Source organism: Argentina anserina, chromosome 3, assembly GCF_933775445.1.
Source record: "Argentina anserina chromosome 3, drPotAnse1.1, whole genome shotgun sequence".
NCBI lineage: Eukaryota > Viridiplantae > Streptophyta > Magnoliopsida > Rosales > Rosaceae > Argentina > Argentina anserina.
This window is the reverse complement of record NC_065874.1, coordinates 7,434,117-7,457,398: the sequence shown is the minus strand read 5'-3', so window position 1 is coordinate 7,457,398 and position 23,282 is coordinate 7,434,117. Positions and strand designations below refer to the sequence as shown.

The 23,282-nt window shown below is 37.9% G+C and overlaps 4 protein-coding genes and 1 pseudogene across 4 annotated transcripts; 3 read left to right on the top strand and 2 right to left on the bottom strand.

Annotated features, from left to right (window-relative positions):
• The first annotated feature begins 597 nt into the window (after positions 1–597).
• LOC126789036 (ycf3-interacting protein 1, chloroplastic) lies at positions 598–3,796 on the top strand. The gene is made up of 6 exons (XM_050515080.1): positions 598–969; positions 1,048–1,092; positions 1,206–1,319; positions 2,083–2,163; positions 2,591–2,761; positions 3,560–3,796. The coding sequence occupies exons 1-6, from the start codon at positions 634–636 to the stop codon at positions 3,647–3,649; spliced, it is 837 nt and encodes a 278-aa protein (XP_050371037.1). The 5' UTR covers positions 598–633; the 3' UTR covers positions 3,650–3,796.
• Positions 3,797–4,031: 235 nt separating this feature from the next.
• Positions 4,032–5,207, top strand: LOC126789035 (uncharacterized; annotated as a pseudogene).
• Positions 5,208–10,779: 5,572 nt separating this feature from the next.
• Positions 10,780–13,667, bottom strand: LOC126789033 (galactan beta-1,4-galactosyltransferase GALS3-like). Its single transcript, XM_050515078.1, has 2 exons — positions 12,402–13,667; positions 10,780–11,304 (listed from the first exon to the last, which is right to left on the bottom strand). Exons 1-2 carry the CDS (start codon positions 13,601–13,603, stop codon positions 10,959–10,961), a joined length of 1,548 nt encoding a protein of 515 aa, XP_050371035.1. The 5' UTR covers positions 13,604–13,667; the 3' UTR covers positions 10,780–10,958.
• Positions 13,668–18,400: 4,733 nt separating this feature from the next.
• LOC126789037 (40S ribosomal protein S4-3-like) lies at positions 18,401–20,395 on the top strand. The gene is made up of 5 exons (XM_050515081.1): positions 18,401–18,524; positions 18,831–18,908; positions 19,002–19,182; positions 19,481–19,578; positions 19,806–20,395. Exons 1-5 carry the CDS (start codon positions 18,522–18,524, stop codon positions 20,238–20,240), a joined length of 795 nt encoding a protein of 264 aa, XP_050371038.1. The 5' UTR covers positions 18,401–18,521; the 3' UTR covers positions 20,241–20,395.
• An 805-nt stretch (positions 20,396–21,200) lies between these two features.
• LOC126789034 (uncharacterized) lies at positions 21,201–22,960 on the bottom strand. Its single transcript, XM_050515079.1, has 5 exons — positions 22,330–22,960; positions 22,172–22,229; positions 22,001–22,084; positions 21,748–21,883; positions 21,201–21,637 (listed from the first exon to the last, which is right to left on the bottom strand). The coding sequence occupies exons 1-5, from the start codon at positions 22,937–22,939 to the stop codon at positions 21,395–21,397; spliced, it is 1,131 nt and encodes a 376-aa protein (XP_050371036.1). The 5' UTR covers positions 22,940–22,960; the 3' UTR covers positions 21,201–21,394.
• Between the last annotated feature and the right edge of the window lie 322 nt (positions 22,961–23,282).

Sequence of the window (23,282 nt, the reverse complement as noted above, 5' to 3'; positions counted from 1 at the left end):
ATGAGTGAATTTTAAACTATTTCAGCTAAACTGGAGGTGGATTAAGACTCCCAAATTCTAGTTGTTTACTTCATTCTTAGTACAACCATATCAATCCTGGTTGATGTCCCGAGTCTGAGACTGATAATGCATCTCCAGCCTCGACCTCCTTCAAATTTTGGCATGATTTCGTTAGATTTAGACTTTTTCCCTAACACGTTGCGAGTATTGTCACACTGGTAGTCATATAATACATTAGTATTATAGTTATGATATCAATCCAGACCTTGTTGTTTCTAGACTCAATGGTAAATGAATGACTTGAGGATATATAAAACTAAGCAAATTTAGATATATAGTTGCAAATTATGAAAAAAAAATGACGGTGGCAAGAGTCCAAAAGAGAAATTTGAATCGAGTCGAAAAAATGTATGTACACGCAAACTTGATTAGACTCATTCGAGTTTGAAAAGGCCAAAAACAATAGTAATTGTAATTCTGTGATAAATTTAACCAGTAGATTCGAAGAAAAATGTAAATATGAATGGTTGAGCCGCTGAGGATAGAATTTAACCGGATGCATGTAAACACACACTCCAAATGCAGAAAGATTTCAGCTCGATCCCACTAGAGTGAGTGAGAGCACAAGTGACGATGACGACTTATTCCCAATTGCTTCAACTGGCGCCACTTGCATCACACGCTCCCTCATCTTCATCTCTTTCGTCCCAAACTCCCCCTGTCTGGTTCCATCACTGCCACTGCCACCCTGCACGGCCTCAGCTCACTCTCCGCCATCGCTCAAGGCCCACAGTGCTCCTCGCCGGAAACCCATATAGGAACTTGCAAGTTTCATCGTCTTCATCTTCATCGTGGACTACCCAACAAGACCAGGACAATGAAGAAGAAGATGAAAACGATGACGAAGAAGAAGAAGAAGAAAGTGACCCTACCCCTGACGACCTCGAATACATCAGCCAAATCAAACGGGTACGTATGCTACTTTAGTTCATAGAATCATGGGTTTCTGTTCACTTGGCTTAAAGTCAAGTCTTGTTATTGTTTTAGGTGTTGGAACTGCTTAAGAAGAACAGAGACATGATTTTCAATGAGGTATGATACACTTGTACTGATCATTTCTTTGTTTTTTGTTTTTGTTTTTGTTTTTGTTTTCATGTTTGGTTTCTCAATCTCGATTTCACTTTGCAACGTTGTGAAATGTGAAGGTTAAGCTTACTATTGCGATTGAGGACATAAGAGAAGTTGAGCGAAGGAGACTTCTTGGTATTGAGGATCCTGATGCTCCCACCAGGGAAGAGTTGGCTGCTGTTCTTGAAGAAGTAAGTCATGTCTTTTATTTTCTTGTGCTTAATTGTTGCTCATTGTAAGCGAATGCCATGATGGTTAAACCGCCAAATTAGCGCATTGAGAGATAGTCCGAACATTGAGGGGTAGTTTAAGTCTTTGTGAGAAATTGTTCAGTGCATGTATGCGTGGCATGTGTCATCAAATTATATCACGGCATATGTGATGCATCCAATGATTTCACTATGGATTGTAGTTACTCAAGCAAATATCCATTTTTCTCTGGTGGTGGATCTTATCATATAAGTAATTGAGGAAGAAAGATATATAGTGAGCAGAACTAGAATATATTAGTAGCTTATGACACATTTCAGGTCACAAAACAATTCATCAATCATACGATTATACCATGGAAATAATGCTTATTGGTGTTCAATCTCAAGTTTGAAAAATTATCTTTTATCATTGGGTGTTTAAATTAGAATTTTTTGATCCGAAATATATTCTCAGCTGTACCTTGTTTGTGTAGAATTCCATAATAGCTTCTCCACGAGTGGATAAGGAGAATTGAGTATGATGGACAAAGGAAGATTATATAGCTGTATTACCAGTGAACCAAAGCTGCCTAAGTTTGTCAGCTAGATTGCCAGTTTTTGCTATTTGCTTTGATATCTAGTCATTTTTGGCATTAGAGAGAGAGGGTACACTTTTAAGTCTTTAAGTTCAGTACATGCATGTTTGACGTTTGTTATTCATCAAATTTATGTGTGAAAATTGAGATTGTGACTCCTAATGCAGGTGAATGAGGGAAAAATCCCCAAAAATAAACTTGCGCTTAAAGTGCTAGCTGAGGAAATGAATCGATGGCCCAATCTAGAGGTAATATTATAACTTGAGTTTTTGATGGTTAATTTTAGATGTGATATGTTGATTATCTCAAGTGCTTTTTTTTAATCTAAATTAACTAATTTTTTGTAAGATGCTGTGACTTCCATATTTGGTTAAATCATACTCTAGGACAGACTTTTGATACTGCCAAATCAAGATAAAGCTGTCTGAAGTTTATAAAATTTCTTTTATCTTAGTTAACAAGTTGGTTCATTTCATGAACACTTTCCTGCTGAGCTCCTTGATCAGATTTTTTTTTTCTAGTGCTCTTTACAGAATCTCCAAAAACCCAGAACATATGACATTTTACTTTCAAGATACACTTTCATGACATGTCTAACCAATGCATTCTTCCATAATTAGCTGCCCCACTCTGGGTATCAAATATATCATAGTTGTACATTTTGTCGTTGTATAGGTTCAGATTAAACCAGCAAAGAAAAAGCCAGGGAAATCACTCTATGCAAGAGTCACAGACACTGGTATTGATCTTAAAGAGGCTGCTAAGAGATTGAACATTGATTGGGATACAGCTGCAGAGATTGATGATGCTGATGTTAAGGATGAGTCAGATGTGCCTTCAGTTGTGGTTTGTTTCCTTGGCTTTCTCACAGTAAATTGGTGTTGCAATCATGTTCTTGCAATTATCAGATTAAGAAGAATATGGAGTGATGAATACACTAAACATGTATAATTATTTGTGTTTTAAAAAACTCACCTCAAGGCTTGCCTAAGGCTTAAAAAGCTTAAGGCTACTTACATAACGCCTATGTTTTTCGGTCTGGGCATCGAGGCTACGTCTTATGCTACGTTTTTCACGCCTTTTACTACGTCTTAGAAAATAATATTTTTAGGTATTTTTTTTATATTTATTTATATAATGTGTTTAATTTGGTTAAAACTATCTAAAATATTTGGATTATGAATGTCATTATATCTAAATGCAATAAATTGGTAAGTTCTTATGTACATTTGTTCTTTTTGTATGTATATAATTATATATTTACACATTTAATTACTAATTTTTTATAACATAATGCTTACGCTTTATGTGCCTCAAGTTTTAAAGCTCAAGGCTGTCAAGAAAATGCATCGGGGTACGCTTTCGCTTATTAAAACTACTTTACAGTAACTGAAGAAAAAAATGATAGGATATTTACCATTGTTGTGAGTATTTTTTAAAATTTGCAATAGAAGTAGCTTACTATGGTAACTACTTGATTTAGTTCATCCAAGACAGAAAACAGCTCATTGGTACTTTTAGTCTGCCTTCTGCAATATGAATGTTGAGTAGAGTTATTACTTATTACTGATGAACTCATAGCTTTACTGTCATAAACGCTTTCAACTAATCCATGGTTTTAAAAGATATCTTATTATTTTGCAGGGCTACGGAGCACTGTACTTGGTCACGCTTTTTCCAGTCATTATCGGTGTATCAGTGGTATTAATTTTATTTTACAATTCACTCCAGTAGAAAATCTTGTTTTAGATGTCATATATACCTCAGTGTATAGATGTCTATGCCTTGTCATATATATTGAATATAGTGTCATTGTCTTGTTCCTAAGCTTCACACAAACTTTATAGTCTAATGATAATGCTAATGTCATGTTTTCTGTAACATGTGATGTTACATTTCCATCAACCATTTGCTTTGTTTATCTTGCATATATTCCTGTATTGGTTGCCTGTATAAATCTGATATAATGTCGACACAAGCAGATCAAGATGCTTGATGCTCCATCCTAAACTCTTAGTATTGTTCTGATATATAGGAGCTAAATTTTAGTAGTTAACTCCTTGTTTTGATCAAGTCAACTTTCTGCGTGAGAATTAAAGAACATATTAGAGTTGTTTTAAGGAGAGAACATGGTAATCACTACTAGATGCGGAAGTTGGGAATATGCTGCACACGTCTGAACCAAAGTCTATTGTCCCTCTTCCTTAAGTAGTCCAATTTTGAACCACCTTCATCCTCAGGATTTCTGTTTTTCTATACCATGGAATCCAGTTTCAGATGAAATGCTTCACATTTCAAGCTACGGCATTCGAAACACAATGGTGGAAAAGCAGATTTCTGTGGATCCGATATCATTGAATAAAGAAGAGACTGCTAATCCGGCGCAGACTGTTACTTCTCCACAGCTAAACGGACAGAACCAACTGCCGGCCTTATTGCCTCTTACAAGTTCCAAGTTTTTAAGCTTGAGTCTGCCCAACTCAGCAACTTCATCACCTCGATTTGGCACCTCATTGTTGAAGAAGAGATGGAAGAATGAAAGGCAAGTATCTCCCCTGCAAGTTGAGGATGTGAACCACCTCCACTCTGCATCATACAACCATCTTCCTCTGCAACAAGAACTCCAACTTCGACGCACCAAGTCATGCAGTGAAGGAAGAGAATATGTTCCTGATGACTTTGATCTTTGGCTGATTCAACCAAATGCCATCGAAGTTGTCAATAGAGCGTATACCAATTACACCAGCTTCTCCGAAACTGAAGACAACAGAGCTGTGCCTGAAAATGGCAAGAAAAACAAACCAACTGATGATATGGATGAGTTCAAGTGTGGAGCTCTCTGCTTGTTTCTTCCTGGCTTCGGCAGCAAGGCAAAGCCAGTGAGAGCAAGAAAGGTAGAACCCGAACTGCCAAATCGAAATGTCATCTCTAGATCAGTTTCCTTGGAAAAATTCGAATGTGGTTCCTGGGCTTCTCAAAATATGGTAAGTGGTAACTTAGAGGACTCCATGAGTCACTTTGATCTGCCTCTAGAGCTCATAAGAGGCAATGTAAACGATGCGCATTCCCCAGTCACAACAGGTTTCCTATTTGACAAGGACATAAAAGGAGTCCTGAAGAATGGTTCAGCCAGAACATCAGCAGCTAGAAGATCACATGAATCACCTCGCCACGTTCGGTTTTCGACATCATCGAACAGTCTTACCCTGCCTCACCGGGTTCTTGCATCACGCCGCGGTTGCGCAGAGCTAGGGAGGATTTCAATGCTTTCTTAGAAGCACAGAGTGCATGACTATATGGCCTTGGGTATATTTGATCAAATTTTGAGGATGTAATGCATTTTGTAATATAATGCAGATAATCGAGTCTTATGTTCATTTCGATCATGATGAACTCCGTAACAAGGATGCTCATGTTCCAAAGGTTTCATTACGTATCTAGATTTACATGTGTCCATTAGGAGAATTTTCTCACAAATGTTTTGGTAGTAAAATAGTCTTTGGTACTAAATTAGCAAAAGTTCGTGTCCAACAAGATTTAAGAAACGTAATGCTTGTAGAGAGGACAAGTAATTGATTTCCCGAGCTTGCCACCACCAGGCTTAACTTTGTTTTGGCGATTCCTTGGACCCCTGGTTCTTGAAGACATTCGGGTTTTCTTCTATGAATCTACGATTTAGTGTTTAGCGTGGCAATAACCGAGTCTATTTTAATACTACTTAACATGATCCTACCTTAGGTAGTTCTGCTCATGGATGGGAACTGGGCTTTTAACAAGTAGACAGTTGTATAAGAGACTGAGATTAAAAAAAAAAAACTACCTACTCATTGTTGATAGGGTAACTCAAGACTTCAAACAATCATAAGAGCAACTTCAGTGGCTTTGTTATTTGTCAAATGGAGGCCCAACAGCTAAAAAGAGACAGCCCAAGCATTCGTCCAACCCGTATGTTATATCTACGTGGATACATCATATATTTGACATTTGCTGAGACACTGTCAAATTTGACAGCCTCCATATCTCTGTTTTTTGCGTTTCACTTGCTCCTTCACTGAAAATTTCACCCATCTCTGTCTTTCAGTGGACCATGGAGCTGATTACTACCCCCAGTAAACTTTATTTTTTTGCATATAAGTTGATTTTTCTCCGTTTTGAAGTGTGTTATGGCCTTTAGAAATACTGTTTTTCAAGTTTAATACCCCCAGTAGAAGTTTACTACCTCTAGTAAACTTTAGTAAAAAATTTACTAACCCCAATAAACTTTATTTTTTTGCATCTAAGTTGATTTTTCTCCGTTTTAAGGTGTGTTATGGCATTTAGAAATACTGTTTTTCAAGTTTAATACCCCCAGTAGAAGTTTACTACCTCTAGTAAACTTTAGTAAAAATTTTACTAACCCCAGTAAACTTTATTTTTTTGCATCTAAGTTGATTTTTCTCCGTTTTCAGGTGTGTTATGGCATTTAGAAATACTGTTTTTCAAGTTTAATACCCCCAGTAGAAGTTTACTAGAGGTAGTAAACTTTAGTAAATTTTTACTACCGCCAGTAAACGTTATAAATGCTTGTTGGTATCAAATGTACAAAGTAGTTGTAGCTAGACATATTGAATATAACTATGAAGTTTGTCGATTCTGGTTCACGCGTTGCAGCAACTGTTTCCCTATGTTGGTTTTAGTCTTTGTTCACTTTTGTTGTTGATGATGAAAGTTAATTGTGTTGCTTTCTATTTCAAATTATTGTTGTAAGGCTAGTTGTGTTGGTTTTAGTTGTTGTTTCTTGGTTTATTTCATGTTACAGCTTTTGTTCAAGCTGTTGTTTTCTGGAAATTGCTATATTTATGAAGATGGAGGACAATATGTAACATAGTAGCAATATAAAACAACAGCTCATATCTATTCAATTGTTATTTTTACTTATTTACATGTCTTATTGAATGTTTAACTCCATGGTAAATATTTCAAATTTAACATCTCCCTTGGAGATGAGATTTGTTAAATTAACTTATTGTCATATTTGACATGTCACATGTCAAAATTCAAAATTAACAACAAAATTTGACCTCTCTATTGGAGTTGCTCTAATAGAACTTTGCTACCTAACCTTCGTGATTAGGGTAACTCGAACTTTGACTCAAACACTAAGGTCTTGTTCAGTATGTTTTTAAAAACAGTTTTCAAAAAAAGTTTTAAGCATAAAAATGAGAAAATGAAAAAGTGAAAACGTCACTAGACTTCCGACTCAATTTTTTTTTTATCATTAATCAAACACAAATGGTTACAATTTTTAAAGGTAAAACATATAGTCCGCGAGGCATGTACAAAAATCCTATAGCTCCATAACTTTTGTTGCTCTCTGCCTCTTCTAAATCCCATCATATGCATCCAAGTTCCATCGCGTGATATCAATCTAATTCAATAATCGTGTTGTGAACTTGTGATCGAGTTGACGCATAAGATTGCTACGATTTAACATGGCCCACACTCCCACAGGTTGATTACACATACACATTTTGTTGAACTTTATCATATTTTTGACGCATAAGATCGTGCCAGTAGGCGTGTCGAGGTGAATTTGTACATGTTTCTGCAATACTTTATCATCTTTGTAAACACTCGATTCATTTCATGTCAACGGAAAAACTATGAATATCTGATGAGATTTTGAGAATTTGGATTGAGCAATTAGAAAATTGATTATTGAAACTGAGATGTTATGAAATAGACTAATGCCAAGTTCAATACTTTCAGTCTCTTTATCAAGAAAACGGAATCAAATTCATCGATCAAAACTCGTATTAAATCCATTCATTATTGTGTAATGGAACAATCATGTGCATCAAAGTCTTGGCCTAGGCTCCCTAGCCAGAGAGAAAGAGCAAGACTTTGTTAATTGGACCAATTGGACCGCTAATCCCATGACCAAATTTCAATCATTACTAGCAACTGTGCGTTGCAAGTGATACCGACCGACCTTGCTTTGGCTACGAAAATTCTTGTAAAATCGTCCAACTATATAATCAAGATTTGGACATGGAGACAATGCATTCTAAAATCGTATTACCAAATTTCACCAGAGCAAGATTTGCAGACAAGAGTGACAGGCCAATACGAATTGGGACATCCATGGTACGTAAACCATGCTTTTGAGTTTTGAACATAATGCCTTTTATGTGACGTGTGGGCACTATTTTTGACCTTGAACAAACTTGGATTAGCTCATCGACTATCAATTCTCTCTACTCTGTTTCCTTTTTATTTATTTTTTCTATCTTTGCAATGAATTCATCGTAGCTTAGAAATAAAGAGACTTATATTCTCACTTCGTGATCGAGAACAAAAGTGTCGGCTAACATAATCTTACACGGTTGTACTATCCAAAATATACTTGCAAAGATATGTACATTTTCCCATTATGTTCTTACCTTTTGCAAAGTTTAGTCGTGAAATGGTAAGGAGGATTGGAGGAACATGAGAGGTGAGGAGTAGGAGAGATATGGTGTGGTCAGAGACATGTAACTCATAACTTGTATACATGTAACTCATAACTTATACATGTTGTCTCTTGTACTTGCTATAACTTTCAACCCTACGTTTTTTCGAAATTATGTTTTGATAACTTTAAATTATACCTAAAAATTTGAGTAAAATTATGTAAACATATCTATAATATATATCTTTTGAGCTAAATGGAGCTAGGTCTCAATACTCGGCCTGAAGCCTAAAATCAACTGTACGTCTTTGCTCAATCGGAGCTCTTTTTTTTTTTCCATGGCCGATTGTTTTCTAAACACAAATGTAAGACAATTGTGACAATAATACATATGGGAAGCTGAAAGCGAAGCTGCCAATGCCAGACGATCTAGCAAGGGCGGCCACAATTGGCACCCGATCATTCACCAAACCCGCTACGCATAACCAGCCAAAACCCCTTCTATCATCTCCTGTGTTTTTAGCCCTAATCTCAGACGATACCGAAGATCTAATACGAAAGCAATGCCAACAAACAGAGACATATATGTAGTGGCAGCTCTCTCACAGCCTCACAAGGCCTCATTCTCACATGGAAGCAATCAACCACATGTTATTGCAAATAATGCGTCGGTCTTTTTCCATTTTCTGTTCATATTTTACGTAGAAAACCAATAATATATTCTTGAGCAACAGTTTCTGGCAAGCTAAGCTTTTCCCTGGACAAAGCTTCCCCCCTTAATCATCACTTAAGCCTCTTGATTAGGAGGCAATTAAGTCTTCAAAGAATCATTAATATTCAATATTATAAGGTGAGTGCCAGAGAATCTGCAAAGAACTGGGTCTGGGTTTTCTTGTACTTTGTGAAAGAATTGAGGCAGAGTGATGCAGAAGCAACCCAATTCATTTCAGTAAGTGAAACCCAGTTTGTCTCATAAAGCCGATCCTCTACCCCCTTCCATCAGATGGTACGGTATTAAATCCTTATGCAAATGTTACAGACCGGCATTTATGAGAAAGCTTCAAATGCATGATCGACCTGCATGATCAAAACTAGATCATATTAGTGATATTAGGTCAAATTCATCACTGGGGTCACCAAACCCACCACCCACCACCCATTATTTTGTGGGTTGTCGCCCCTCTAAATCTGCCACATTCTCATGCAATCTTGGACCGACATATGCTATAAGAGTTTTTAGTTTAAAAACTAGAGTAATGTAAAGCATATTATTGATATTAATATATTTCTTGATGCCAAGTATGGAAGAGTCTTCAATTGGCAGTCTCTTCTTCGTTGGCTTCGTAACGGGTCCTTGCCTGCTTGTTTTTATATTTCAAACCAAATTAAAAAATCCTCCTCCGACTACTATCGTTGTCCTTGTTTCTATTTTAATGTAAGGTCTCTTTGTCACTTGTTATGTTACGAAAATGGCCGCGTTCGGGTACTCATATATCTTCCCAAATAATTGAGATAATTGGCATGATAGTTGTTATACACTTGTACCAAATCAAGTGCGTTAATTACAAGGTAATTGAGATAATTACATCATCTTCTATGAAATTTCCCGAGCACATTATTATATCTCTTGCCAATAGTACAAATTAGTCACTAATGTGGCGGTATATCAATCAAATGATAAATTCGAACAAAACTTCAATTTGTAATAATAATACGTCAATTTGTATAGCAACTCTTGTAGTAGAGCCTCAAAACAAGGTACATTATTATGGAACACCAACCGGGTTACAAGAACCACACTTGTCCCGTTAGGTGATGATTCAAGAGTGGTGTGGGGAAGCTGAAAATGATAGGTAAAAGAAAGCAAAGGTCTAAAAGACATACACACAAGGACAGTTTTGATCTAAAACCATTGTTGATCCACTTTCAATCCATGTGTTACACTAGTTAAAGGATGAGACATCTCACCCCCACCTCTTGTGACTTCATCCACAGATAAAGCCTAACTCTTTATGATCTTTGATTTATTCCAAAGCTCAAAAATATGTATCAAAACTCATCTATAGTACAACTTTAAGATTAATCTTTGAGGGCTGCACAAAGCCAAAGTTCATCTCAGAAAAATGTGATGCTTGGATATGTAAAAAGCCCAATGTATAATATTCTGGAAATCTTTCTCCAAGTTCATGGATAATTAAGCAAATTAGCAAAGCTTGGATAAATCCAGGAGGACAAAAATCAAAAGATGAGAGTAACAAATTGAAAGGAAAAGCAGCTATGGAGAAAAGCACTTTTGCCACCAAAGCCACCTTCAATCGCTTCAGTGGTGATGTGGTCCTCTAAATTCATACCGACACTACAAGCAATCAATTTATTGTTAAGAAACAAATAAATAAAGAATAATATGAACACCTCTAATTTTCTTTGTGTCTCAAAATCATAGCGATCATACTCATATACCAACCTGTAATTTATACCTTTACTGGAATTATCATACAAGGAAGAACCCCAAAAGAATTTCCTACTGCAACTATATATAAATTAAAATTCACATATCAAAAAAGAAAAGAGTGCTGGAAGAAACTGGGAAGAGGGATGTTATGTTCTGTTCTATCATTGCCTAGTCTGTTGTAACCTGGATCCAATCATTCTTTGCTCAAATCTCTTCACAGCCCCAGCAACATCTCTCATGGTTGTGTCCTGAACATAAGGGACTTTGTCAAGGAAGATCTGTGTGTCATTGATTAGCTTCTTACAAGGCTCGCGCCTGTCTGCAATCGTTCCGTGGTAGTGAAAATATTTGATCCTGTTCTCGGTTTTGTGCGTCGTCTTCCCCGCTACGTTCTGCGACATGTGCACCCCGGTCGCATATACATTGCGCGGTTGCACTGCGTATTTACGGTCTCTTCTTATGCCCTTCTTCACATCCTTGTACACAAGCTTCTCAAACCCCCATTTTCTGTACCATCAAGAATGCAAAATACATCAGCATGTCAACTACCACAAGAATATGCTCAGGTCAAGAACTGAGAATTTTAGAGCCTAATGTCCAACACTTCACATGGTTATTGAAACGGAAACTTCTTGTGACTAACATCTATACCAGAATCCAGATGTATTCACAAAAATAATCATATGTCCCAACAAATCAGTCCTAGTCTTCCAATATGGTATTACATGTTTACTTTATTTAGGTCTACATCCGCATAAGTCTTATTCTCACTTAACTTCTATAATCAAACAAGAAACAACATACAACAATTCTGTTTGTCTTTCTCCTCATTCATTCACTACCCCCCATTTTTCATTTTCATAACAGCATCATTTGATCATTCTAAGTTTATCTTGAATAAAAAAACAAACTGGTAATTGAAATTACTCAAAATAGAGATTGAAGTCATCTAACAACTCAAGTTCAGATCTTTACACAACTATTTTTCCACTACCAAATTCTATGATTCTGATTGTTCTCACTGTTCTCGTATCTAATAACATAAAAAAAAGTAACATCTATTATTTAAGACAGGTTCTGATGCTTCTCACAGAAAGGTGACACTTGCAGAAACATGGGTAGTAATACTAATTAATTAGAGGCCCTAATCATCATTAAGAAACACCCACTTGAGAACAAAGTTCAACCCACTACCACCTAGCCTGACCAAGTAAAATTAAGCAAAGCAGGAATCTTCAATAAATGCAGAAGAATGTGCCAAAGAAAACTTGCAACATTACATTTTTTATTTTTAACATGAAAATGCAAAAAGTTCCAAAAGACACAAAACACCATAAGAAACAATGACCCTAAAGTTGATCTACAAGAACCCCATAATGCTTCTTCAATGACGTCCATGCTAGCTAGCTAGTGGGAATCCAATGCTCCCCAATTATACGAGAACTTTGATCACACAACAATAGAATGAGATAGCTAAACTAACCTGCATAGGTCAATTGACTCAACCAATTTGATCTAATGCACAATTCCCACATGTCAAGACCAGATCAAGCCAAAAATGAAGATAAAATTCCAGGGTTAGATGATTATGATGATGTATTTACCTGTTGGTTTTGTGATAATCTTCAAGTAGGCAAAGCTTGTTGCTCATTGGCATCTGTTCAATGGTGAACTGTGTGTACTCAGCAAGAGAATCCAGCACAGTTTTGATGGTGCTCTTGGGAGGCATATAGATATACTCATCAACATCAAAGAAGAACATCCACTTAGCCGTGAACTTATATCTATGCAAACAATCATTCACCACCATGAACTGGTTATGATAGTACCCATCAAACCTCTCCTGATCTCTTATGTCTTGCAAAGTCACATACCCCAACTCCATCCATGGCTTCAACACCTCCAAAACCTCCTCATGAATCCCACCAGCATCATGAATCACAAAATGAGATCTGGGCCCAAACAGCCTCACATGGTAAGCAATCCACTCCCTCACTCTCTGAGGACTTAAATTCCCATACAAACTAGACCCACAATACAAGTAGTCATATTTCGGCCTGGAAGTGAAAACCGAAGGGTTTAAGCTTCCGGGGCTTTCTGTCAAAGCCTCAATCTCATCGGTGACGTTGAAATTCCGGTCACCGCCGCCGGAAGTGGAGGCGAGGAGGACTAGCTTCCCGCCGGAGTTGTCAGAATTGACGGGGTGAGGGAATGTGCAGTTGACGATCACGACGGTGTAGACGCGGCCGTAGCCCCAGTCGGGGAGCATCTTGTAGCCGGCGGCGGAGACTGCGGCGGAGGAGTTGGCGGCGGGGATCCAGCGGCATTGGTAGGTTGGGTTGGAGTACACGTGGAGAGGCTTGGAGGCGATACCGATTATGGCGAAGGTGTTCATTCCTCCTCTGTAGGCTCCCATGCTGATGTAGCTGTAGGCTGCGGCGCCGTGCGGGTCGAACACGCGCTTTATGATGCCGTTGGGATCCACCGACTCTGCGGGCGGAGAGAAAAGCGGGGGTGGAGCTGAAATATCAACTGCTGGAGTGGCGGTGGTAGAAGTGGTGGTGGTAATGGGTTGGTCTTGGGGCTGGGGCTGGGGCTGGGAGGAGGGGGAGAGGACGCGTGAGATGCAGACGCGGAGGTCGGAGGTGGAGATGGTGAAGCGGGAAGGGGGGATGAACTGGAGGAGGGTGGCGAGAGTGCAGAGGATGAGGAGGGCGGTGAGGAGGAGCTTGAGCTCGGCGGTGTAGTGCCAGACGATGCCCACGTAGAGCTTCTTCTCTTCTTTGGTCTGCTTCTCTTTCGCCATTGGTGGGTAATGTGGGTGAGTTACAGACAAGGGTGGATGGAAGAAGAAGAAGAAGAAGAAGAAGAAGAAGAAGAAGAGGATGGGTTGGCGGAAAGAGGTGGCGAAGCAGAGAGAGAGAGAGAGAGAGAGAGAGAGGGCTAGTGGGCGGTGTCGTTTGGCATTTCTGGTTTTTGGAGTGTTGTATATATGGGAAAAGGGTTTGAATTTTAACTGGGGAAGAATTATGGGAGCTGGAACGCGGAGGAGGAAGCCTGGCTTCTGCTGCGTTGAGTTTATACTGGGGACCCTGGGTTTAGACGTTTAGTAAGAGACATGATTAGGACGTGTTTGACTAGTAAGTTAAGAAGTTAAAATAGTGATCTCTGGGGTTAGGCCACTTTGATTGACTGTGAATGATTATTACTGAGTTTAGGTGTTTAACAACTCTCGACTGTGAATTTTGGCAGTAGTGAGGGGTGTATGGAAATTATCAACTGGTTAAACAGGGTGGTTGTGTTTTGCTTGGTGAAGAAAGAGGGTGAGGAAACGGGTGCAGATTTGTATGTTACCATAATTAGTTCCCATCTTTCCTTCGACTGGATTCTTATCTGATAGGCTCTTGTCACTAATCTTAACTTTTTCCTCAAGGATGGAAAGACTACATCCACTCCGTTAGCTCAGAGTGAAAATACATGTTAAACTACATTTTGTAAAACGCGGGTCAATTAAATAGCATTTGCGCCAGTTCGGCCAGATTCCGCTCTTAATTGGATGCATATTCATATTTAATATGTTTTATGACTTGAAGTTATACCAAAAACAAAAACACACACGCCATTAGGTATTATAATGTACTACTGTTAAATAGTGACAAAGTGTGACCTGTGGACTAACTGTACTGATATTTTCTCAATTTAGCCACCTCACATGTGTTGGGTTTAAATCACAAAAGGCATCGGCACAATTGGTTATTATCCACATACTTATAATCTCTATTTTTTGTCACTTTTTAGATGTGGGATCTCTCATCTCCAACACGCTCCCTCACGTGCAACCTAATTTTTAGGTCTGCATGTGACAGATTAACATCTCACACACCGGGACGAAATAAACCAATGTCCAGTAACCAACGACACTTGGTGACCAGCCAATCGGAAAACCATCCGATGACATGATAATGACATCCATCATGGGCCTATGACAAAGTGGCACCCAACTCGAGCCCACGACAGATTGGAGGCGCGATTGGAGAGAGACCGACTCTAATACCATGTTAAACAGTGACAAAGCGTGGCATATGGACCAACTGTACTGATATTGTCTCAACTTAGCCACCTCACAGGTATTGGGTTTTAATCACAAAATGCCTCGGTACAATTGGTTATTATGCACCCACTTATAATCTCTATTTTTATTTGTCACTTTTTAGATGTGAGATCTCTCATCTCTAACACTACAATTGAAGTGTAGTGACTCTTATTCATCTTGATCATTAGTATCGACGGGTACATGTTACATTTTCTTTAGACCTACTTCTTCCCCAACTCCACTTTTTCTGATGAAACTGAAGAAAACAAAGAGAATGCCGTGAGTTCTAGTCAAGTTTGTGAATCCATCTAGTCCTCATGTACCTAGATTCTCATATACAACGCAACCCATTCAGTTTTTACCCTAATTATCGTTTTTTTACTATTTGAAAATCTACATGTCCAATATGACTAGCTAGTAACTATTGTTTTTTTATCGTGAACGGCGGTAGAATTTTGGTCTATGTTATGTGTCGGCGGCCGTTGCGAAACCAATAAAATATTAAGGGGCATCGGTGCAAGAAATGATAGCGAATAATAGGGAAGGGGTGCCACGTGGACGATTTGCTCTGTAAAACCTCCACACCTGTCAAAATGGGCTGTCCTTATAAAAATCAGCTGGTGGGGACTAATTGTTTATTATTTACTTTTATAATTCCGAATTCTGAACAGTCTTATCAACGCAGCCTGGCGGTGCCATGACACGTAGCAGTTGTGCCACGTGTATTGTTTAGGACGCGTTTCCGAAATAAATTTACCGATTATATTTTTGTATTTATATTTTTAAATTTATGATATGTGTCTAATTACTCAATTATTATCTCAATATGAGTTGAAAAAAGACACATGTCATGAGTTTAGAAAGACTAACACAAAAATGATAGTAAGTAAATTTGCTTCCACTCGCTTCTATCAAAGATCTGCTTTTTGTTATTATGTTTTTGTTTTTTCTATTAGTTAAATTCCATTAATGATTGTGGTGTTCTGTTTAAGAGTAGTCTATTTATTTATTTATTTTATTATATATATTTTTAAAAAACAAAAATAAAATTATGAACTCATAAATATTGGAGTTGAGTTTAAAGAGTGTCATGTTTGCTTTGGGAGAGATATCCTTATCAACAAAAGCACTAAGAAAGAGTATCCACCTCAATCAACACAACATAAAGGAAATGAACAAGCCCTCAAATGAGTCGTTCAACCTACATATTGTTCATGTCATGAAACTAGAGCTAGCTTCTGACCATGGAGACTGAGTTTTGAACGCATCTTATGATAATAGATGAGTAGCATTCCACCTCAAGGAGAATGCAATTGAAATATTTGGCAGCTACAAGACATCGTTCATGATTTTGAGCATTCTGCCACTGGAACAGAGACATTGGAAATCAATTGATCGTGTGAGGAAAGAGGATGTCTCGACGAGTCGCCAGTGACATGAAGGGGAGGCAGTCTAATCAAAGCAGGCTCTTGAACCTTTGTCTTTCTCCTTCCCTATCATGTTAGAAGGTCTATGTTGCTCAAATTTAACAAGTGAAAAACGTATCAAATGGGACTTGGGCGATTAAGGTTCCAACTTCTAAAAAACGAGATTTAAAAAAAAAAATCTTCAAAAAGCACTTAATACTCATATGAAATTTTGGTGATACTTTTGATGTGTTGATATTGGATTAGTTAAACACTTAAAGATACTGGCAGCAATCGATTACCTTAAAGCGTGTTAAAGAAAGTTCACTTTTTAGTCTTTAACCAATTCAAAAACGCAACCCAAGTAATGTCTTCTTTTCATATTAATGTTTCAATGAAACGTATTCTATAGACAAGGATGGCTTATTTATTTACTTATGCCAATGACATTTTATTAGTCTTGAATCTAACTATTATTCATACTAATACGAGGGTTGGAACAAGTCATTGACTTGTCTCGCAAAATCTTTGGGGGGGGGGGGGGGGGGGGGGGGGGGGGGGTGTCAATTAAAGGACTATTGTTTCCTTGGGTTGCTTTCATTTTAAGGGACACCAATGGACTTATAAGGGGAGATAGTAATTAAGTTGGTTTCCATTACCCAGAGACCCCTAAATGAAGGGGAGGCAAAGGTCATGCCGTTTAGAAGTCGTCATGCCGTGATTGCTTCATTCTGGAAAGACTTTCTGTGGTTTTGAACTTTGAAGCTTAGAGTTTACACTATCATGCATGCATCTGCTAGTTTAGTATTGCTACGATTTCTATATATATAAAAAAGCTTATACTGTACTATAAAAAAAAATAAACTTTGATTTAACAGAAATTTGTATTTAGTAAATTTTACTTTTACAAATAATGTCGATAAATAAATTATTTTGGTAAATTTTTAACAAACTAATGTAGATATGGTAAATGACAAAAAAGACAGAATGTTGTTTTAACATATTGAGAATGATTATAGATAAGAGTGTAATTTAAGAATTCATATAAAAATATTAATATTTATTGAGCTTTGAATATAAACAATTTCTAAAAACAACATTCATGTTGTTTCTAAAAGCTGTTTTGAGTAATCTATAAATTTTATAAAAAAAAACTGATTTTTTTGAAGTTACTAAATATTATGAATTTTAAAAGTCGACTTAGAAACTGATTTTTTCTTAAAGTGAAGTTGTACTAAACTAGGTCTTAATCTCTCGATCCGTCTTTCATCGATTTGAATGAGAATTCTGATGTACAATGATGAGACTCGACCATTTAGTATAAAATTGATATTATGTTTAAGCTTTGTTGTACTACTTCATTGTATTTGTATGAACACTTGTGTAAGAACTTAGAAGTCGTTTCTTACATGTATTGTTATGCCATCTCTGGTTTGATGAACGAATAAACTGTGAAGGTTTGAAGAGGGGAAGACCCAGAGCGTTCACCGGGCATTTGTTTCTTGATATTTTGTCTGTCTTCGACTTCCCATTTTTGTGGCCTAAAGTAACACCATTGTATTGGCCTCAAGTCCATCTATCACATCGCCCAAGTCTTTTTTTGGTCTCAAGTTATTTATAGAGTTTGTGTGCAAGTGTCTAGGTCCCTATGCCCACGTCCATCCACAACTAATTTGATGCACCTATTTCATTAATCTGCGTGTCGTTTATTTCTTCATGCATTTTAGTTACACAGATCATTATCATTTCGTAAAATAATTTCACTTTTCTATGAACTCAAGCTCAGCGTCAATAATATGTTAACGTTATTACTGAGGAGGCGAGGAGCACACTTTCATCTTATGGTTCTTCTTTCACCGACGAAAACTGGGAGTAATACATGAGTGCATAACATGTCCGAATTGATAAAATCAAAAATCATATTGAACAATTAATTACAAGATCAGTTTAAGAAAGTCTAATATATACTGTTCTATAGGCGTTTTGTTGTAATTTTCCAAAAAAAAAAAATATTGGGCCAACATCTGCATAAAATAATCCAAACATTTCAATCGGCCTATTGGGTCCAAGTTCGGCCCAATATTGGGAGTTGATTAGGTTTCGCAGGGTGGGGGGTATTTATAGCTGCGACTCCATCGCACTTTGAAACTAGAGAGAGTGAGCCGCTTCGAAACCCTAAGCAGCAGAAGAAGGATCAGCCGCCGGCGGGAGATCAAGCTTAGACAATGGTACGTCCCTCCTCTCAAATTCAACTGTGTTACCTTTCAATTTCTATTCCATTCGATTTATGTACCATGCTCGATCCAGCTCCAGCTCATAGTACTTGCTCAAGCTCTACTTAGGGTTCTAAACTTATCAGCTTTCATTTATAAAATTGCTGTAACATGTTGATTGTTGTTATTATAGGTCATAAATCTGATTATATAGTCAAGTATAGTGATAGTAAATTTGTAGTCTTGAATTGGTTTGTGAGCTCTATGATGATGTGTGATTATGTAAGCTTTGTTGTTAATTTGGTTTCTTGGTGACTACAGGCGCGAGGATTGAAGAAGCATTTGAAGAGGCTCAATGCCCCCAAGCATTGGATGCTTGACAAATTGGGTGGTGCTTTTGTAAGTCCCCATGTGATTTGTTTTTTTTTTTTGAGTTGAATGTATTTGTTGAGTGTTCTGTTTTGATTGTGTTTTTGAATTGTGTTTGCCTAGGCCCCCAAGCCCTCATCCGGACCTCACAAGTCCAGGGAGTGTCTTCCATTGATTATTATCTTGCGAAACCGGTTGAAGTATGCTTTGACTTACCGTGAAGTCATTGCCATCTTGATGCAACGTCATGTAATGGTTGATGGGAAAGTTAGGACTGACAAGACTTATCCCGCTGGTTTCATGGGTATGTGAACATTGCCTCCTTAGTTATATTTCTGCTTCGCTGTTCACGATCCTCTTAGTTATGTATCGGCATCAAGATGAATAAATGTTATTTATACCATTCAATTAGGGTTGTCTTTAGTTTTCCGAGCACCTTATATTACCTTACAATAACTGGCATAGAGTGATTTATTGGTGTGCCTGGTAGCTTGATTTCCTTTTCTTTGTGGTGTTATTATTTCATAGGTTTTTAAATCTTTCAGTGTTCTTGGTTTTAGGATATGGCATTTTATTGACCTCCTGCTTTACATTGAACACAGATGTTGTTTCAATCCCCAAGACGAATGAGAATTTCCGTCTTCTTTATGACACCAAAGGACGATTCCGTCTGCATTCAATCAGAGATGAAGAGGCCAAGGTGATTTTCTTCTATTTTTCTTGCATTTATCACAGGGTGCTTCCCTTTCCCAAGAAAACACATTGGCATTGTTTATTTTGATTTCCCATTAAATTGTAAAAGATTTTAAGATATAAGGCTATTCTGTTATACCATGCAATGTGATATACTGCCAGAAGTTTTCATTTTAGTTCTGTATGATAACTGATGCTTCTAGATTGCTGATAACTGAGTTTATATTCCTTCAGTTCAAACTCTGCAAGGTCCGGTCTGTGCAGTTTGGCCAGAAGAATATCCCTTACATTAATACCTTTGATGGGAGAACAATCCGTTACCCTGACCCTCTCATTAAGGCCAATGATACCATCAAGCTGGACTTGGAGACCAACAAGATTGTTGACTTTATCAAGTTCGATGTTGGTAATGTTGTCATGGTGACAGGTGGTAGGAACAGAGGGCGAGTTGGAGTTATCAAGAACAGAGAGAAGCATAAGGGAAGCTTTGAGACTATCCATGTTCAGGATTCCACTGGGCATGAATTTGCGACCCGTTTGGGAAATGTGTTTACAATTGGTAAGGGCACCAAGCCTTGGGTAAGCCTTCCTAAGGGTAAGGGTATTAAGCTTACCATCATTGAGGAAGCCAAGAAGAGGCAAGCAGCCCAAGCCACAGCTGCAGCTTAGATGATTTTGGTGAGAACAATTTAAGCTTATCTGAAACTCTTGTAACTTATATTAGCTTGGGAGTTTATGTGGCAAATTTTGTCTCTCTTTTTTCTGTCATTTGCTTTGCTACAGATGATTTAAGTTTTATGTTATTTTGAAGTACATTTCTGCTTTGAGTAGTGTTTAGTGCCCTCTTCCTTTGCCATCGTCTTCTTCAGCTCGAGAATTATATCCCTTTTGGGCTAGACCATTGTGGTCTGAACGGTTATCTGGGCATGAAACTCGTGGTGAGTTTCAGATTTCTTGCAGCAACTTTGGCAATCATTCTATGCGACTTCAGGGAAAATTTTAGGACTGAGAATATATTCGGATAGGCAAAAGGTTGGAGTACAAGGAGGAAATCCAACCCTAGATTTTTGCTAGTAATGCAATGGAGGCAGAGCCTTGGGAATGTCAACTAAACAAGGTCCACAACCCCCATGCCTGAGATTCCCTTTGCCACTTCGATGGATTTAAGTATTAGTGAGAGGGATAGACCCAGTAGCAATAACACAAGTTTATATTATTAGTGTTTATGATCCTAATCTCCCACAAAGGTTGGATTTTACAAGCAAGGACAGTATGATCAGATGAATCTAAAATTGATTTGAAACAATGTCTTTTGGGGGTCTCGATTCTATGTCTCTCTGCTTGCACATGAAGCCTTTCATTCAAGAATTGACAAGACTTATGATCCAATCCTTCTTGAAAGGGATGATGATGGATGTAAGGGATTGAACATGGTCCATGAACAGTCCTACCTGCACTGATTATTCTTCACAATCTTTCAAAAGCATGCAAATAATAGAGGTGAGGTGGTGGGAGTGGTGGCCATAGCAAGTAATGAAAGCTATTGGGATCAAATACATCGATCACTTACCCTAGCCTAACCCACCTGCACATGCTCCTTGTCTTCCTACCTCTATCTTCCCTTCATTACATTCAACACTTTTTTTCTAAGGATTGCAATCCATTTCAAATCCTCTCAAGACTTCCACTAGATCTTTCACAAATCCACATTACAAAGCCAATACCCTAGAGTTAGACTACTAATAATCTCACTATCCTTATTGGGTTACATATAGTCTAATATTTATGCCACACATTTGTATGATGATGATTATCATCTTCATCTATAGTTGGTGCCTTGAGCAAGTGATCAAGTGGTCATTAGTGAGGCCAGCAGCCTGCATGAAGGAGTGAATGACAGTGGGGCCCACAAACCTAAAACCCTTCTTCACCATGGCTTTGCTTATGAACTCTGATTTGGAAGTCTTCACAGGGATCTTGTGGCATGACTTGTATTGGGTGCAAATAGGCTTGTGATTTACAAATCCCCACAAGTACTTGTCAAATGACCCTGTTTCCCTCTTAATCTGGACATTGAGTTATAAAAAGGAGAGTTAATAATTACATTCACAGTATCTGTCAGTTAAATGATACAGTAATGTAAGGGTCAGTTTTTATTTTATAGTAGCCACAGTACCTCAAGAATTCTTTTAGCATTGTCAACAACTCCTCTGATCAAGCTTATATCAGTTCCAGTATCAGCAGTCACTGAAGTTATCTTCTTTTCATTAAATTTAGCCACAAATTCTGCATCAAATCCTGAAAATGCCTCCCTGCATAAGTCAAAAGACTACCTAAGATTTGAGGCTCAAGAACAAGATAGCAGTATCAATTTCTTACAATATTTTGTACAACTTGATATAAAGTAATGAACTTTGGGATAAACCCACCTCAAAGCCTGCCTTTTCCTCAGGACTGAACTCCAATCTGATCCTACTTGGGCACTGGTCAAGAGTAGTAATTCAAGCAACAAACTGCAAACGTGACAAAAAAAAAGCATATCAGCTTCAAATATATATTAGTCTGAGAAAGATAGAGTGATATATCAGAGGGAGAATTACTTGTCATCATGAACTGGAACTCCCCATTCTTCATCATGGTAAGCAACATATAGAGGGTCTGAAAATTAACAAGTACACCACAAAGACATTATTTAACTTTCTTATAATTTCCAAAACATATGAAACACAATAATATGAACTTGTCAATAGTTCTATACCAGAATTTGGTGTAATAAAACTGCATCTCCTTTGCTCAACATTCGTAGCTGAAGAATCAAGAGGCACCACTTTCCCTTCATACTTTCCAGAGTTTGTTCTGCCATAATGCGCAATTCGTAACTTTCGTTGTTCTTGCATTGCTGCAACTTGCTCCCTCCTTGCAGCTGCTATGCTTCCTGGTGCCTCTACTATCAAAGAAGATGAACTTTTTATAACATTTTCAGCAGAAGCTGCACCTGCAACACTTGATCTCTTTGACTTTTTCACTGAAGTAGTCTGCTTAATTGCTGACTTGGGTGTGAGGATTAACTTCTCAAGACTAGAATTGAGCTCATTATGGTCTTTTCCTCTCTTAAGTGCTGGTGGTCGAGGTGAAGGTATCTTGGGAGAGATGGGAGGGGAATTTATCGGCTTAGTTTTCGGTGTTGGCAGGGGTGATAGCAAAGGAGGTGGAATAAGGGATTCATGGTTGGTCTTTTTGAGCAATTTCTTCTGTTCCAAGCTTGGAAATTGGTTATCAGTTGGCTGAAGAACCAATCGGCGATTGGTTTTAGGTGTTGTTGGGGTGATACTAGGACTGTGCTGCGATTTTGGTTTAGAGGAACACATTTTGTGTAATGAACTAAATGATGGCTCTGGTGCTACAAATTATTGGCAGCAGAGGAAGGGATGCTGATGAGGATGAAGAAGGTGAAAAAGTTAAGGAGGGTTTAGGAGGGATTTTATAAAATGAAAGTGGGGTCATGAACAAAGGTTTTGGCTAAGTTATAACATGGGGGAGTTGGGGTCTGCCATACACACCCTCTTGTGAGGGGTGCTACTGCTTTTTTGGCTCTTTGAGCATGAGGGGTTTTGAAAATGACACACTCCTAACCATGCAAGTTGGGTGTACATGATCAATATATTTTCAATTTGGTATGCATTGGCTTTTACATTGTTGGTCTTTTCATGA